The sequence below is a fragment of the Paramormyrops kingsleyae genome, chromosome 16 (genome assembly GCF_048594095.1).
Source record: "Paramormyrops kingsleyae isolate MSU_618 chromosome 16, PKINGS_0.4, whole genome shotgun sequence".
In the NCBI taxonomy this organism is placed as follows: domain Eukaryota; kingdom Metazoa; phylum Chordata; class Actinopteri; order Osteoglossiformes; family Mormyridae; genus Paramormyrops; species Paramormyrops kingsleyae.
This window is the reverse complement of record NC_132812.1, coordinates 3,845,334-3,861,127: the sequence shown is the minus strand read 5'-3', so window position 1 is coordinate 3,861,127 and position 15,794 is coordinate 3,845,334. Positions and strand designations below refer to the sequence as shown.

The 15,794-nt window shown below is 45.1% G+C and overlaps 1 protein-coding gene across 10 annotated transcripts in view; it reads left to right on the top strand.

Moving 5' to 3' along the window:
- The window catches only part of atp7b (ATPase copper transporting beta), a 29,568-nt gene extending 19,811 nt beyond the window's left edge, over positions 1-9,757 (top strand). For 2 of the 10 annotated variants that reach the window (XM_023831794.2, XM_023831793.2), the window contains one exon: positions 544-1,374. In XM_023831794.2, coding sequence (XP_023687562.2) covers positions 544-736 — 193 coding nt within the window. In that variant the 3' untranslated portion in view covers positions 737-1,374. The other 8 variants (XM_023831796.2, XM_023831795.2, XM_023831799.2 and 5 more) reach the window with 8 other exon arrangements.
- The last annotated feature ends 6,037 nt before the right edge of the window (positions 9,758-15,794 follow it).

Below are 15,794 nucleotides of genomic sequence, written 5' to 3'. Positions count from 1 at the left end.
AGTCAATGACTGCAAAAACATTGCAGCAACAATTCTTCAGATTTGGAAACCATAAGGGGCATTTTAACATGATCAGTTGCCATGCAAGGTCTGAATGTAGCTTGTGCCCAAATGCCTTTACTCCAACTGCACCGCCGTGGGCCATAAACTCCCTGCTGCAGTGAGGCATCACCATAGAAACCAGGAATCCAATGGCAGGTTTGTGCAGGCCAAGGGCTACATCTCTGCGCTGTCTCTCGGGGCTCCACCCACTGCAGGAGAGACAAGTTACTAAATTACTAAGCTGAGCCCTTAGCCCCCTTCCTCCTTTTCCTCCCTTTCCCACAGTGGTCTCTCATCCTTTCTCCTTCAATCCTACATTCTCTCTCACACAATTCACAGACAGAAGCTTTAAAGGAGACACAGCGTGCGTGATGATCATCATCATAGTGGTGGCATTATGCTTGTGGATTTATAGACACGCTGGGGCTGTCTCTGTCTGCCATGCAAGCTGAGGGCAGACCATCTCCTTCTGCTCTAACACCCCCAAACACTTACACGCAGGTACAAGAAGACGTCTGTGGAGCACTATGAGATGCTGGCCCAGGGCCGGATGAAGACCCTCAGCCCATCCCAGATCAGCACGCATGTGGGCCTGGATGACCGCTCGCTCTATTCCCCGCTGTCCCGCCGGTGCTCACCTTGGGGGCACTGGTCCCTGCGGGGCATCCTGAAGGAGGCCGACCTTGTTGTATAGGCTTCAGGTGTAGGGGGGGTGGGGCGGAGGGCACTCCATAAAGGCACTCTGTCATCCCTCATTAAAGCCACGTGAACAGCATTGCTCTGTGTATGCAGCTGGAGCTCACTGCCTATTTAACTGTCAGTGCAAATGCAGTGTCGCACTACACATCACAAAACATACGGCCCACCCGCCAACCACCTGGCTAGACGTCTGCCTTCTGCATCCAGGAGGGTGATGGAACAGAGTCTCTGTGATGCTGAGGATGTTTATCTCAAAGCCTTCTTTTTGCACCCCTGAATCCGCTGTACGTCCTATGCTTTCTCTTCAGACTGTTCTGCATTATGACCCTTTGCGCTCCAGGATGAAGTTTCTTTTCCTTATGCAAATTTTTTAATAATTACACCAGACTTTTTACATGCTAAAACAAGACCAGTTAAAATCTCAATGGAACAAAAGTTTTTTTTTTATCTTCTGAAAATACTTTGATGTGAACACTGTTTTCATGATGAACAGCTGCCCCTTGGGCACTGACCTGTGAGCACCCATGCTTATGAACCCAGTGTTATCGCTGAATCTGTCATTCAATGCTTAGGCCTTACAGTTTGTTGCTATCCAGGAGATGGCTGACATGAGTATGTGCATCAGTCATCTACTGCTTTGGTCAATATAGTTTCTCCTTTGATAATTTCTCTTGACTGGAAGTAATAATATAATATGACTGAGTTATTTCTGCATATCATACATCCTAAAACTACAACCTTTTATAGGTGTTTTATAGGTTAGGACACTGTGGCTCTGATTGAAAGGTCATGGGTTCAAATCTCCTTCTTGTCCGAGTGAGAGGGCTGTTAACCCCAATTGTCCAGGGACTTGCTGACCCTGATTTCCATTCTAAGTCACTGTGGATAAAAATAAATTTAAAATATATATATATACCTTTCTACAAGATTAAGGGCTAATGTTGTCCTTTTATTTAACTTGGTTTTTGTCCTTTAAATGTTTTACACATACCCTCGCATTTCTAACCGCCCGGTACATGTCTGCGGCAGAGAAGCCCAGCGCCCTCCTGCCGTGTTAATGTGCCTCTGCTGACGGTCTCTTAGCACTGAGTACTGCGGTAAACTGCGCTTAATCAACCTCATCTCATTAGATTGGCACAGAAAACCAGGCAAATCAAGAGAAAGAAAAAGTCCTAGGGCTTAATGGAACCTAATTCGTATTTATGGTATTCCAAGCTTGCTGCAGCATTCTTGATGTTTTCACCACTTAGTTCTGCAGTGTCTGTGTGTAACTGTTACTGTATCAAATCCCAGATGACACGCAATAAATGGTTTTGTTCAGAAAGCTTCTAAACTCGAATTGTTTATAACTATACAATCGTAAATGTAGTATTTCTTAGACTACAAGTTTCACTTGCTATAATAGCTTATGCTGAATAAGTGATGTTTTTACGAACCGGAAATCATTTAATTGTTTTTCACGATGGCAGAGATATGAGGCTACAGTACTTGGATATGTCAATTCAGGGAATAGCAAAAATAAATTTCTTAAATTATGGAGATAAAATTTAGAGCCATGGATATAGTTCAGTAAAGTGCTTAAGTTCCAGTCGCATAGATCTCCTGAAACTGAAAATGAATGAGGAAGAAATCATGCATTTTTAAAGTTAATGTGTTGTCCCTGCCCATTTGCTTATGTAACTTTTTTTGCGCAGAAACATTAGGAGAATATGGAATAGCAGCAGCCCATGCGTATACATCGTACACATCCTTTGTTTGCCAAATACAGCTTTTGCAATATATTATTTATTTGCATTTCTTACTAATCACCATACTGTCCTCTCATTGCGACTGCTACATGTAGGCTACTACCAACTTTTCTTCTTACTCTGTTATTCTCATTCATTAAAGTAAGGAAATGCCAGAGAATGCGACAAATGAATGGATGAATGTTTCTTCATTTAAAAGACGGAATTACGTAATTCAGGTTTTGAGTGGGTGTCTTGAAGTACTACCCGCGGTGGTTGGGATTTAATTCTTTTGGTGGTCGCTAATCAGTCATCCATACAATCAATCAATCAGAGATCTCAATTTTAATATAGATGGTATTTATTAATTTTAAAAGTAAGATATAATTACAGAAATATCTCCAGTGTTCATTTGTAGAGATTTCTGGTGTACGGATGTAATAATATTTCTGTAGTATTATACTGAACCATCAATTGATAAAAGAGGGTATTAACAGACAGCTTACAGGGGGTCACATTAAGTCAGCGCATAGTTCATTTGGCCAGTTTTTTCTTCAAGTCCTGTGTATTCAGTACCTCGATCCGTGGGATGCTGTAGTGCTTCTGGCAGCTAGGACTGAACAAACGGGTAGGTTTGCCTGCTTTTATTATAACGAGCCATGTGCAGCAGGTGGTCTTTCTGCTAATCTCCTCACTTAAAATGTGCCTCTTTTCCGCAAAGCACATTCGCCATCGTCTACCCGTGTCTAATTAAGGTATGCGCGCTAAACAATTGCATTTGTCACTGTACATATGAACTATAGTTCGTGCATAACGTCTCATCATTTCAGTGTATCTGTTTGTATTTCTGCTGTTTTTATTTATATGTGGATGCGTGTCTGAATGATTTTAAGGACGATTGTGAATATTAAGATATCCACCTTCACTTAGATGCTCAACCACGTCTGAGACAGCGGAGAACGTGGGATGTGGTCTCTGAACGCGTGTAAATATGAACAATGCCCTTTGTTATAAATGCTGCTAGATTTTTTTAATTAAAAAGTTTTTATTTATTGGTATGACCATTATATTTTTAACAATTGATATATACGTTTAAGTGCAGCTATAATCGCTTTTGCATTCTTGTAAATGACACATCGAGCTGTTCTGCATTTTCAAATGTTTGCTATTCGCGTACTTTGAAATGTTTCACTTTCCTTGGTGTCATGAAATAAGTGCATATTTCAAATTGAAATATTAGTAATAGATGTAAGGTAAGTTCATTTGAGCCTGTTTCACTTTCTTCTAATCGTCCGGTATTACTCTAGTATGCACACCATTTGAAAGTGTTTTATTTAAAATGAATAACTGCGTGTTTTAAAGTGTGTTCGTTATTAAACCTATATGCTATATAATGATGGTCACACAGACACCACAGTCACTGAATATAGCAAATGCCTGAGGGGAAAATTCAGTATAATCTGATGCATACAGTTAGTATGCAATTCTGTGACAATTTTTAACTGTTAAATAGAAACGAGTTATTAAAGCTCGCTCAGTGTGCTTTATGTAACATCGGTATGCTTTAATCGCGTGCAGTAAATTTGTGCTATGGCTCTACTTTGCAGTTTCTAAGTGTTTGACAATGCACCGCTGAATGCATACACTATCGGAGATACTTTCAAAACCCATGGTTAAAACTGAATGCGTCGTTTCAATGTCACCTTCTCCCAGGTGACCTGACTTGGCATTCGACATGGTAGCTGGTATCGAGAAAGCATGCCACCGATGTCTGTCTCACATTGCCGGTAACGGTGAGTGCGTCGAAATCTATGAATGACCTGCAATATTTAAAATAATGACAAATCACGGTCCAAACCCAGCCTTCTCTGCGGTACCAACCCTCTGACTGCAGTGTGGGACTCAAGAAACATGATCAGTCAACATGATCGACAGTTATGTAAATGCCATCCTTTAAAAACAGCATTTAGTCTTTGTGTTGACATTAATGTATCTGTTTTGGGAGTATATTAAGTTCTTCGTGTTTTATTTAATTATTATTTAAACAGAAAGTGAGACCACAGCTTAGTACTTGAAACAACTTCACAGGTGAAAATGCTTTCTCCAGTTGTAGTTAATATGATTATCCATTTTAAACACAATGACTAATTAGAGAACAGAGCAGGGCAAGCACTTAAATGCAGACACCAAACAGTACTAATGAAGGAGCAGGAGTGAGACATAACCAAGACAACCAATCAACGAGGGTGCAGTTCAACAAGGCACAGCTGAAGTAACTAACACGCTTCAGCACAGAACTACGAAACTTTCGAGACCTGAAACTGAGGAAACGTAAGGAAATACTAAACCAGGAAAATGAAGTACAAAATAAAACCAAAACAGAACACAAGGAGGGTAAACCTAGAACAGAAAACATAAAACACTGGGGAACAGAAACTCATCAATACAAAAAAACAGATGAAGATGAAGCTCATTAGCCAGCCTCAAAGCCATGACAGGGGGAATGCTATCTGCAAGCCACACACTCAACCCACTGCGCCACGCAGCATTCCAGGGTGCAGGTGAAACACGCAAGGGTTAGACAGAGACTGACAAGTGGGATGGCCAGTGACACCAGCTGGTCAAATGGAGGTAGAGACATGAAGGGCAAGGGCGGATGGGCGCTGACTCTACCAGGTCCTTAACTCCCAGCTCCAGGGGTGCTGCGTGCTGGCTGAGCCTGCACTGCACTGCACTGCACTGCACTGTAACCCTCCTCAAGCTTACTCTCACCTGTCTGTGTGCCTCATGGAGGGCAAGTGTGGGTAGTCAAAGAAAGAAGGCCCCGGTGCAGATTAATAATTATAATTACCACTGTCCAATTCTATATCCCAACTTTCACTAACCATTCCACCCTGGATAACTGGGACTATCATTACTGATATGGAGGATTTAAAATGATGCAATGAGTCTAATACCGTGCAATGTTCTCCTCTGTTCTCCTTCCAGCCTATTTAATCTCCGGGCTGCTTGCCTTTCTGGCCTTGCCTCTCACCATGGCTTTTGTAGGTAAGAATCATACCTGGAAAGTGGCTAAATATTCCACAGTTTGTTCATAATAAAAATGGGCTACAGTGGCTCAGGCTGCGGGCAAAGAGGCTCTGCAAAGGGCTAAACTCCTGAGTCATAGCCAACGCCTGCAGGTTAGCAACCTGCTGTCAGCGCAGACTGAAATCTGCCTTCCTTCTTTTGTTTTAGGAGTGAAGACGCTACATGACTGTCCCATACAGCCCATGATCCCACTGTACCTGCTGGTTGGCGGTGTGGTCGGCAGCTTGAAGGTACCTCATGGGTTATCACTAGTACATCAGCTCCATCCTAAAATACATCTAGGTCTCACTGTAAAAGTCAATAGCATTTGGGGTTTTATCAATCAGGGATCAATCTTATCAATCAGAACAGTGCAGTGATGTCAGCAGCCAGCCTAAAAGCTGATTTATAATTCTGCGTGGAATCTACACTGTAGGGTACATAGTAGCCGCTTACACTGTAGCATGATACGCACCTCTCCGGAAATGTTACTAGGGTAGGTGTTACCAGGTGGCAGGCTACGGTGTAGGGTACGGCTGAGGGTACCGCGTAGGATATGGCTTAGGGTACCCTACTACTGATGGTGTAGATTCTATGCAGAAGTATAAATCAGCCTTTAAAGACACGCGTTTAGCGCAGGAGTCCTTGAGTCCATTGTCGTAGGTTGCCCCTACATTGGTTATCATAATTCGATACAAACCCAAGTTAGCAAATCGTATTGGTTAGGCACACTATATTGCCAAAAGTATTGGGACACCACTCCAAATCGTTGAATTCCAATCACTTCCATAGCCACAAGTGTATAAAATCTGCACCTAGGCATGCAGACTGATTCTACAAACATTTGCGAAAGAATGTGTCGCTCTCAGGAGCTCAGTGAATTCAAGTGTGGTACCGTGATAGGATGCCACCTGTGCAATAAGTCCATTTGTGAAATTTCCTCGCTACTAAATATTCCACGGTCAACTGTTAGTGGCATTATAACAAAGTGGAAGCATTTTGGAACAACAACAGCTCAGCCACAAAGTGGTAGGCCATGTAAAATCACTGAGTGGGGCAAAACACACGCTGAGGCTCACAGTGTCCAGATGTCACCAACTGTCTGCAGAGTCAATAGCTACAGACCTCCAAACTTTGTATGGCCTTCAGATTAGCTCAAGAACAGTGTGTAGAGAACTTCATGGAATGGGTTTTTATGGTCGAGCAGCTGCATCCAAGCCTTACATCACCAAGTGCAATGCAAAGCATCTGATGCAGTGGTGTAAAGCACTCCGCCACTGGACTTTACAGCAGTGGAGACGTGTTCTCTGGAGTGACGAATAACCCTTATCTGTCTGGCAATCCGATGGACGAGTCTGGGTTTGGCAGTTGCCAGGAGAACGGTACTTGCCAGACTGCATTGTGCCAAGTGTGGGGTTGTGTTTCAGGGCTTGAGCTTGGCCCCTTAGTTCCAGTGAAAGGACCTCTTAATGCTGCAGTATTCAAAGCCATTTTGGAATGGCCCCTTCCTGTTCCAACATGACTGCGGACCAAATTTAAAAAGTTAGGTCCATAAGGACATGGATGAGCGAGTCTGGTGTGGAGGAACTTGACTGGCCTGCACAGAGCCCTGACCTCAACCCGATAGAACACCTTTGGGATGAATTAGAGTGGACACTGCAAGCCAGACCTTCTCATGCAATGTCAGTGCCTGACCTCACAAATGCTCTCCTGGCAGAATGGTCAAAAATTCCCATAAAGATACTCCTCAACCTTGTGGACAGCCTTCCCAGAATAGTTGAAGCTGTTATAGCTGCAAAGGTTGAGCCAATTCCATTTTAAACCCTATGTATTAGATTGGGATGTAATTAAAGTTTATGTGTGTGTAAAGGCAGGTGTCTCAATACTTTTGGCAATATAGTGTATCTGCTCCTTTCTTTGGCATTAATTAGTAATCAGGCATAAGCTCACAAGATTGGTGGCTCTACTGTCCCTTAGAGTCTCTCTTAAACCATTGGGCCGCTTGTGGTGCATTTAGAGTTACTGCATTCACACTTTGGGCTGTCCTTATGGAATCTGGGGCAATTTACAGTAATGGGCCTGTTTAATGAAGCAGTGATCCAAAATAGCTCTTGTCTTTCCTGAGCAATTTTAATGTTACGACAAGCTGTTATGAGTTTATTAAATGCAAGATAGATCTCAGGGAGGTAAGAGGAAGGACACTCATATATGTAGCTAATCTCCTGAATGGTGCCCTTTTTTGCATTGTGCACATGACACCATTCTAGCTTGTTAGGTTGTAAAGTCTATAGAACTACTTTTAAGGTCAGTTTTATTTATAATCTCAATAACTGGTGGCTCCATAGCCCTCAATGCGTCACATCACTGTGCTGTCATTTGTTTGTCTGCATGACGCGACAGGTGTCTCTCCTCCTGTATGATGCTGCCAAGATGAGGTCTCTACTTTCCAAGTCTGTTGTCATCGGAGATGACGATGATGACGAGTACCCATGGCGACAGAATGCCCACAAGTACCATGTCCATGTGGTCCTCAGCATGTTCCTCTTTATCTGGTTCATCCTGGGAAATTACTGGGTGTTCTCCGTCTATGTGCCCAACTTCATCCCGCCCTTCCACAGGCCGCAGGACTACTGCCGCAAGTCGCTCTATGTGTTCTCCGTGTTTGTGCTGGCGCTCGCCCACTCAGCCCTGGTGCTGCTGCTCTGCTGCACCATCTGCCTGTACATATGTTCCCATGTCAGCACCCGGGATGACTATGGCGACAACTGAGCGCCCCACTGGGCATCTGCAGCCTCTGCAGCCTCTGCCTGTAACATCACTGCCACAGTGAGGTTTTGTATGTGGCCGCATTCTGCTCCCTGATCTATTGTGATGCAGTGCTGATGCGTTGATGCAACTCTATGGTACCAATGTAGCATGTTGCAAAACAGAAAATCATCTAATGTGATTCACATAGAATATAATTTCTTCAAAGGGCACTGCTCAGTCATAATTATGCAAATGCAATTCAAAGACACCCATTGCTGAAGGTAACTTTTGACCATATATTCTAAAAAGGGATTTTAAATGGCTCTAAACACAATGGTATATGTTCAAACCACATCATAGCCTAGATAACTAGATCCACTGCTTATGAGTCTGGTTCTGGTGAAGTGTTCCTGTAAGGTAGGTAATGGTACCCTCTCATAGACATTGTCAAACCCCTGCCTGCCAGTGTGAGTAGTATGTGAGTTAGGTCATCGGGGCAAATTTTGCTACACAGAGAAGCTTATTCAGTTAAGAAATTTCAGATGTTTCTGCTTCTCTGCTCTTTTATTTTTTCAGCCTGATCACATTTCTTTGCATGGCTCTAATTGGACTGATACTCTGGTTTCGTGCACATTCTGCTTATGTCTGCTTTGGGGCTGGAGCTTAGTTCCTATGTTTCAAGGGGAAACATGTCACCTCTGCTTTTCGGCCTGCACTTGTGGTTCCTGCGTTTTTGTAGTTGTAAATTAGCCTCAGTTTTCTAATACATATTCTAGTTTTATGTAACAAAAAAGCTATGAACAGCGCATTTGGTGTGTTTAACGACTTTAACAGTTAGAGGTATTTTTATGGATTTGGATGCTGGAGTTACTCTACCTGCATGAAAACAGTGGTGTTTAGTCGTTGATGTTCGTGGTGTGTGTTCAGAATGTGTTTCTATCCTGAGGTGCTGTTACATAGCCGCACAATAGCCTTTGGGAGCAGAGGAAGATTTGGGTGTACATGTGTCTGTGTCCATAACTCATTAATATCCATAGCCTGATCGATAATGATTTTTAACCAGAAAAATACACTTACATCCATGCATTTTCCACTGTGCTTATCCGGGTCAGGGTCTTGGAAGGCCGGAGGGGTCATCTTATGAAAGAAGACAGGGGTGCACCTTGAATGGGATGCCACATGAGCATTCACAAGCAGAGCCACGGAATATGGACAATTTAGACATCAGAGGAACATAAATATTTAAATATGCACCAAGTTGCACAGCAAAATGTATACTTTTCAAATGTGAATCTATAATTTCATGTCTTGAACTCTTCATTTTTTTCGAGATTCAGTCTATAATGGTACAGCTGTTATAAATGTTACATTGGTAAATGATGGTGAAGATGAAAATTCTGTTTGTCATATTTGTCATATTATATTAAAGTATTGTACATTTATAGTTTCAGTTTTGTAAGAAATAAAAGAAAGCGAGGATTTCATGTACAAATCCATATATTTTTGTTTGTTTCCTAATATGATCAACATTTCAGCAGCCGGAAAGAAAATTGTTTTGATTGTGAAAGACTCCCTTATGCTTTAAACGTGATACTTTACGTGGCTTTTCGATGAGACACACAGACACAGGTGAGAACATTGCTCAGGGTCTGAGTGCAGGGGCAGTTATTAACTGACAGCCCTGGACCAGTTTCCAGGTTAAAGAGGCCTTGCTCAAGGGGGCAGATGTGATGTGATTCAGACACTACCCATGAGAACTAAACCAGCAACCTTCCGAACATGGGGACAGGCTGGTATTACAAAAGTTTTATATAATATACACTCACCTAAAAGATTATTAGGAACACCTGTTCAATTTCTCATTAATGCAATTATCTAATCAAGCAATCACATGGCAGTTGCTTCAATGCATTTAGGGGTGTGGTCCTGGTCAAGACAATCTCCTGAACTCCAAACTGAATGTCAGATTGGGAAAGAAAGGTGATTTAAGCAATTTTGAGTGTGGCATGGTTGTTGGTGCCAGACGGGCCGGTCTGAGTATTTCACAATCTGCTGAGTTACTGGGATTTTCACGCACAACCATTTCTAGGGTTTACAAAGAATGGTGTGCAAAGGGAAAAACATCCAGTATGCGGCAGTCCTGTGGGCGAAAATGCCTTGTTGATGCTAGAGGTCAGAGGAGAATGGGCCGACTGCTTCAAGCTGATAGAAGAGCAACTTTGACTGAAATAACCACTCGTTACAACCGAGGTATGCAGCAAAGCATTTGTGAAGCCACAACATGCACAACCTTGAGGCGGATGGGCTACAACAGCAGAAGACCCCACCGGGTACCACTCATCTCCACTACAAATAGGAAAAAGAGGCTACAATTTGCACAAGCTCACCAAAATTGGACAGTTGAAGACTGGAAATATGTTGCCTGGTCTGATGAGTCTCGATTTCTGTTGAGACATTCAAATGGTAGAGTCAGAATTTGGCATAAACAGAATGAAAACATGGATCCATCATGCCTTGTTACCACTGTGCAGGCTGGTGGTGTAATGGTGTGGGGGATGTTTTCTTGGCACACTTTAGACCCCTTAGTGCCAATTGGGCATCGTTTAAATGCCACGGCCTACCTGAGCAATGTTTCTGACCATGTCCATCCCTTTATGACCACCATGTACCCATCCTCTGATGGCTACTTCCAGCAGGATAATGCACCATGTCACAAAGCTCGAATCATTTCAAATTGGTTTCTAGAACATGACAATGAGTTCACTGTACTAAAATGGCCCCCACAGTCACCAGATCTCAACCCAATAGAGCATCTTTGGGATGTGGTGGAACGGGAGCTTCGTGCCCTGGATGTGCATCCCACAAATCTCCATCAACTGCAAGATGCTATCCTATCAATATGGGCCAACATTTCTAAAGAATGCTTTCAGCACCTTGTTGAATCAATGCCACGTAGAATTAAGGCAGTTCTGAAGGCGAAAGGGGGTCAAACACCGTATTAGTATGGTGTTCCTAATAATCCTTTAGGTGATATATATAATAGTTTATAATTTATTTTTTTATTTGTATATTATTTTTCATTTGAAATCCAGTTTAGTTTTTGACAGTTTTCAGTGTGGATTTATTAGTTTTAATTTTAAAGACATATTTATTTCATTTAGTTTTTAAATATTGTAGTTTCAGTTTAGGGCATAAGCAAAGTCCCGTTTCCCTCGCCCGGACTAGGGTCACCGGGGCCCCACCCTGGAGCCAGGCCTGGGGGAGGGGCCCGTTGGCGAGCGCCTGGTGGCCGGGCCTTGGCCCGTGGGGCCCGGCCGGGCACAGCCCGAAAGAGGCACGCGGGACTGTCCCCAGGTGGGCCCACCACCCGCAAGGGGAATGTCAGGGGTTCGGTGCATTGTGGATTGGGTGGCGGCCAAGGGAGGCCCTGGCGGTCCAATCCCCGGCTGACAAAACTGGCTTTCGGGACATGGAATGTCACCTCTCTGGTGGGGAAGGAGCCTGAGCTTGTGCGTGAGGTTGAGAGGTATCGACTAGATATAGTCGGGCTCACCTCAACACATAGCTTGGGTTCTGGAACCAATCTCCTGGAGAGGGGCTGGACGCTCTTTTACTCTGGAGTTGCGGCGGGTGAGCGACGCCGGGCTGGGGTAGGGCTATTGGTGGCCCCACAGCTCGGTGCATTAACATCGGAGTTTACCCCGGTGAACGAGAGGGCTGTTTCCCTGCGCCTTCGGGTCGGGGATAGGTCTCTGACTGTAATCTGCGCTTATGCGCCGAATGTCAGTTCGGAGTACCCGGCCTTCTTGGATTCCCTTAGCGGTATGCTATTTGGTGTGCCGCGGGGGGATTCCATCGTTTTGCTGGGGGACTTCAACGCTCACGTGGGCAATGACAGTGTGACCTGGAAGGGGGTGATTGGGAGGAACGGCCTCCCTGATCTGAATCCGAGTGGTGTTCAGTTATTGGACTTCTGTGCAATGCATGGTTTGTCCATAACGAACACCATGTTCGAGCATAAGGGTGTCCATAAGTGGACATGGTACGAACATGCCCGGGGCTACAGGTCGAAGATCGATTTTATAATCGTATCAACTGATCTGCGGCCCTCTGTCTTGGACACTCGGGTAAAGAGAGGGGCAGAGCTGTCAACTGATCACCACCTGGTGATGAGTTGGCTCAGGTGGCGGGGGAGGAAGCCGGTCAGACCTGGTAGGCCCAAGCGTATAGTGAGGGTCTGCTGGGAACGTCTGGCAGAGGCTCCTGTTCGCTGGAGCTTTAACTCGTGCCTCCGGCAGAATTCCAACTGCATGCCGGGGGAGGTAGGGGACATTGAGTCCGAATGGACACTGTTCCGGACCTCCATTGTGGAAGCGGCCGTACGGAGCTGTGGCTGCAGGGTGGTCGGTGCCTGTCGTGGCGGTAACCCCCGTACCCGATGGTGGACACCAGAGGTGAGGGGGGCCATGAAGCTGAAGAAGGAGGCTTACCGGGAATTATTAGCCCGGGGGTCTCTGGAGGCAGCTGACGGGTACCGGCGGGCCAGGCGGAACGCGGCTCGGGCGGTCACAGAAGCAAAAACCCGGGCGTGGGAGGAGTTCGGTGAGGCCATGGAAAGTGACTTTCGGTCGGCCTCAAAAAGGTTCTGGCAAACCATACGGAGTATCAGGAGGGGGAAGCAGCTCCTGGTTCCTACTATTTATAGTGGGGGGGGGGGGCTGTTGACCTCATCTGGGGACATCATCCGGAGGTGGAAGGAATACTTTGAGGACCTCCTCAACCCTGCCTCCGATACATCTACGCATACTGCCTTTGAGACATCTGAGGGCGTAGAGCCCGAGGGTGCTGGGGGGAGCTTGCCCATCACTGAGGCTGAGGTGGCCGCGGCGGTTAAACAACTCCGTGGTGGCCGGGCCCCGGGGGTGGACGAGATCCGCCCGGAGTACCTGAAGGCTCTAGATGTTGTGGGGCTGTCGTGGCTGACACGCCTTCTCAACAGTGCGTGGAGGTCAGGGACAGTGCCGCTGGATTGGCAGACCGGGGTGGTGGTCCCCTTATTTAAGAAAGGGGACCGGAGGGTGTGTTCCAACTATAGGGGGATCACACTTCTCAGCCTCCCTGGGAAGGTCTATTCCAGGGTACTGGAGAGGAGGGTGAGATCGATAGTCGAATCTCGGATTCAGGAGGAACAATGCGGTTTTCGTCCTGGTCGTGGAACACTGGACCAGCTTTATACCCTTGCAGGGGTACTGGAGGGGGCCTGGGAGTTTGCCTATCCAGTCTACATGTGTTTTGTGGATTTGGAAAAGGCTTACGACCGGGTTCCCCGAGGTGCTCTGTGGGGGGTGCTTCGTGAGTATGGGGTCCGGGGTCCACTGTTGTGGGCGATCCGGTCCCTGTACGAACGGAGCAGAAGCTTGGTCCGCATTGCCGGCAATAAGTCGAACGTGTTCCAGGTGCGTGTTGGGCTCCGCCAGGGCTGCCCTTTGTCATCGGTCCTGTTTATCATATTTATGGACAGGATTTCTAGGCGCAGCCAAGGCGTTGAGGGTGTCCAGTTTGGTGACCTCAGGATTGCCTCGCTGCTTTTTGCAGACGATGTCGTCCTGTTGGCTTCATCTGCTGGGGATCTCCAGCAGGCACTGGGGCGGTTCGCAGCCGAGTGCGAAGCGGCAGGGATGAGGATTAGCACCTCCAAGTCCGAGACCATGGTTCTCAGCCGGAAACGGGTGGTTTGCCCTCTTCGGGTTGGGGAAGACGTACTGCCTCAAGTGGAGGAGTTTAAGTATCTCGGGGTCTTGTTCACGAGTGAGGGTAGGCGGGATCGGGAGTTGGATAGACGGATCGGAGCGGCGTCTGCAGTTCTGCAGGCGCTTAACCGGTCCGTCGTGGCTAAGAAAGAACTGAGCCAAAAAGCCAAACTCTCGATCTATTGGTCCATCTTTGTCCCTACCCTCACCTATGGTCATGAGCTATGGGTAATGACCGAAAGAACGAGATCGCGAATACAAGCGGCCGAAATGAGGTTTCTCCGCAGGGTGTCTGGGCTCTCCCTTAGGGATAGGGTGAGAAGTTCGGATATCCGGGAGGGCCTCGGAGTAGAACCGCTGCTTCTTCACGTCGAAAGGAGCCAGTTGAGGTGGTTTGGACATCTGGTGCGGATGCCTCCTGGGCGGCTACCCGGAGAGGTTTTCCGTGCCTGTCCTACAGGGAGGAGGCCCCGAGGCAGGCCCAGGACTCGCTGGAGGGATTATATCTCTCGGCTGGCCTGGGAACGCCTCGGTGTCCCCCCCGAGGAGCTGGTGGGGTTAGCTGGGGAGAGGGAGGCCTGGGTGCCTCTACTGAAGCTGCTACCCCCGCGACCCGAACCCCGGACAAGCGGAAGATGATGGATGGATGGATGGATAGTTTCAGTTTAAGCTTCAGTAATTTTATTTCTAGGGAAAGAGTAAGTGTTGTAGAGCTATTTTATGTGTCTGCCAAATTAAATGTTTTATTTTATTTCAGTTAATTTCTGATTATAGTTTTTGTTCAGTTGGAGATTTTATTTTTATTTTGTAGCTTATTTTATTTCATGACTCTGTGTGTGTATGTGTGAATTATGTTTATATTACATTTTGGGGACCAAATGTTCCCCACAATGTAATAAAAACCTTTATTTTGATGTTGTGGGGACCATTTTTCAGGTCCTCACAAAGATCTGTGAATGCAATCAAAAAACTAAAAATGCCCTACAATGGGTTGGCGTCCCATTCTGGGGCGACTCTGCATAGGACAATGGATGGATGGATTTTATTTCATCTTACGAAAACATTTTCTTGCAGTTTTATTTTTCATTTTTGTTAATGACACCTGATAACACTGGTAAAGTGTCCTACACTGAATGTAGTACTTCAACTTTACGCAACCAGTGGAATAGGTAGCCGTGTTAATTTTGACAGCAAATTTTTATTTAGTTTTAGTCATAGTCTTTTGACTAAAATGTAATTTAGTTTCAGTCACAATTTAGTCATCTAAATTATTTTAGTTTTAGTCTATAGTTTTAGTTGACTAAATATCATAAGACTACTGTTGTCTAAAACTGCAGTTGATTTAGTCGACTAAAATTAAAAGTGTAAACTGTAATGTTTAAAGTTTCCCTTTGATGTCAGGAAGTCGTTATGTTCTCCAAGATTAAATGAAACCAATGTTAAGGGATGGTATTAAGGTCTGACTGTGCAGTACACAAAGACACAGATTTCATTCTTATTTCAAACACAAACTTATGTGGTGTTTGAAATAACAAAATCTCAAAATCAGTAGTGCCGTTAGTGCAAAAATAAAATCACTTCAAAGTGCATAGGCTATAATGCTACCAGGCCTGCTCTCTCTGAATATTAAAATAAATATTTGTAGACGTAGTTTATTGGTAATTTCATGTTTGTTGAAGTTTCAACTGCTTAGGCGTCGTGAAATCGTTTTTATTTAGTCCCGTTTTAGTCTGAAAATAAAGGTCGTTGACGAAAAATT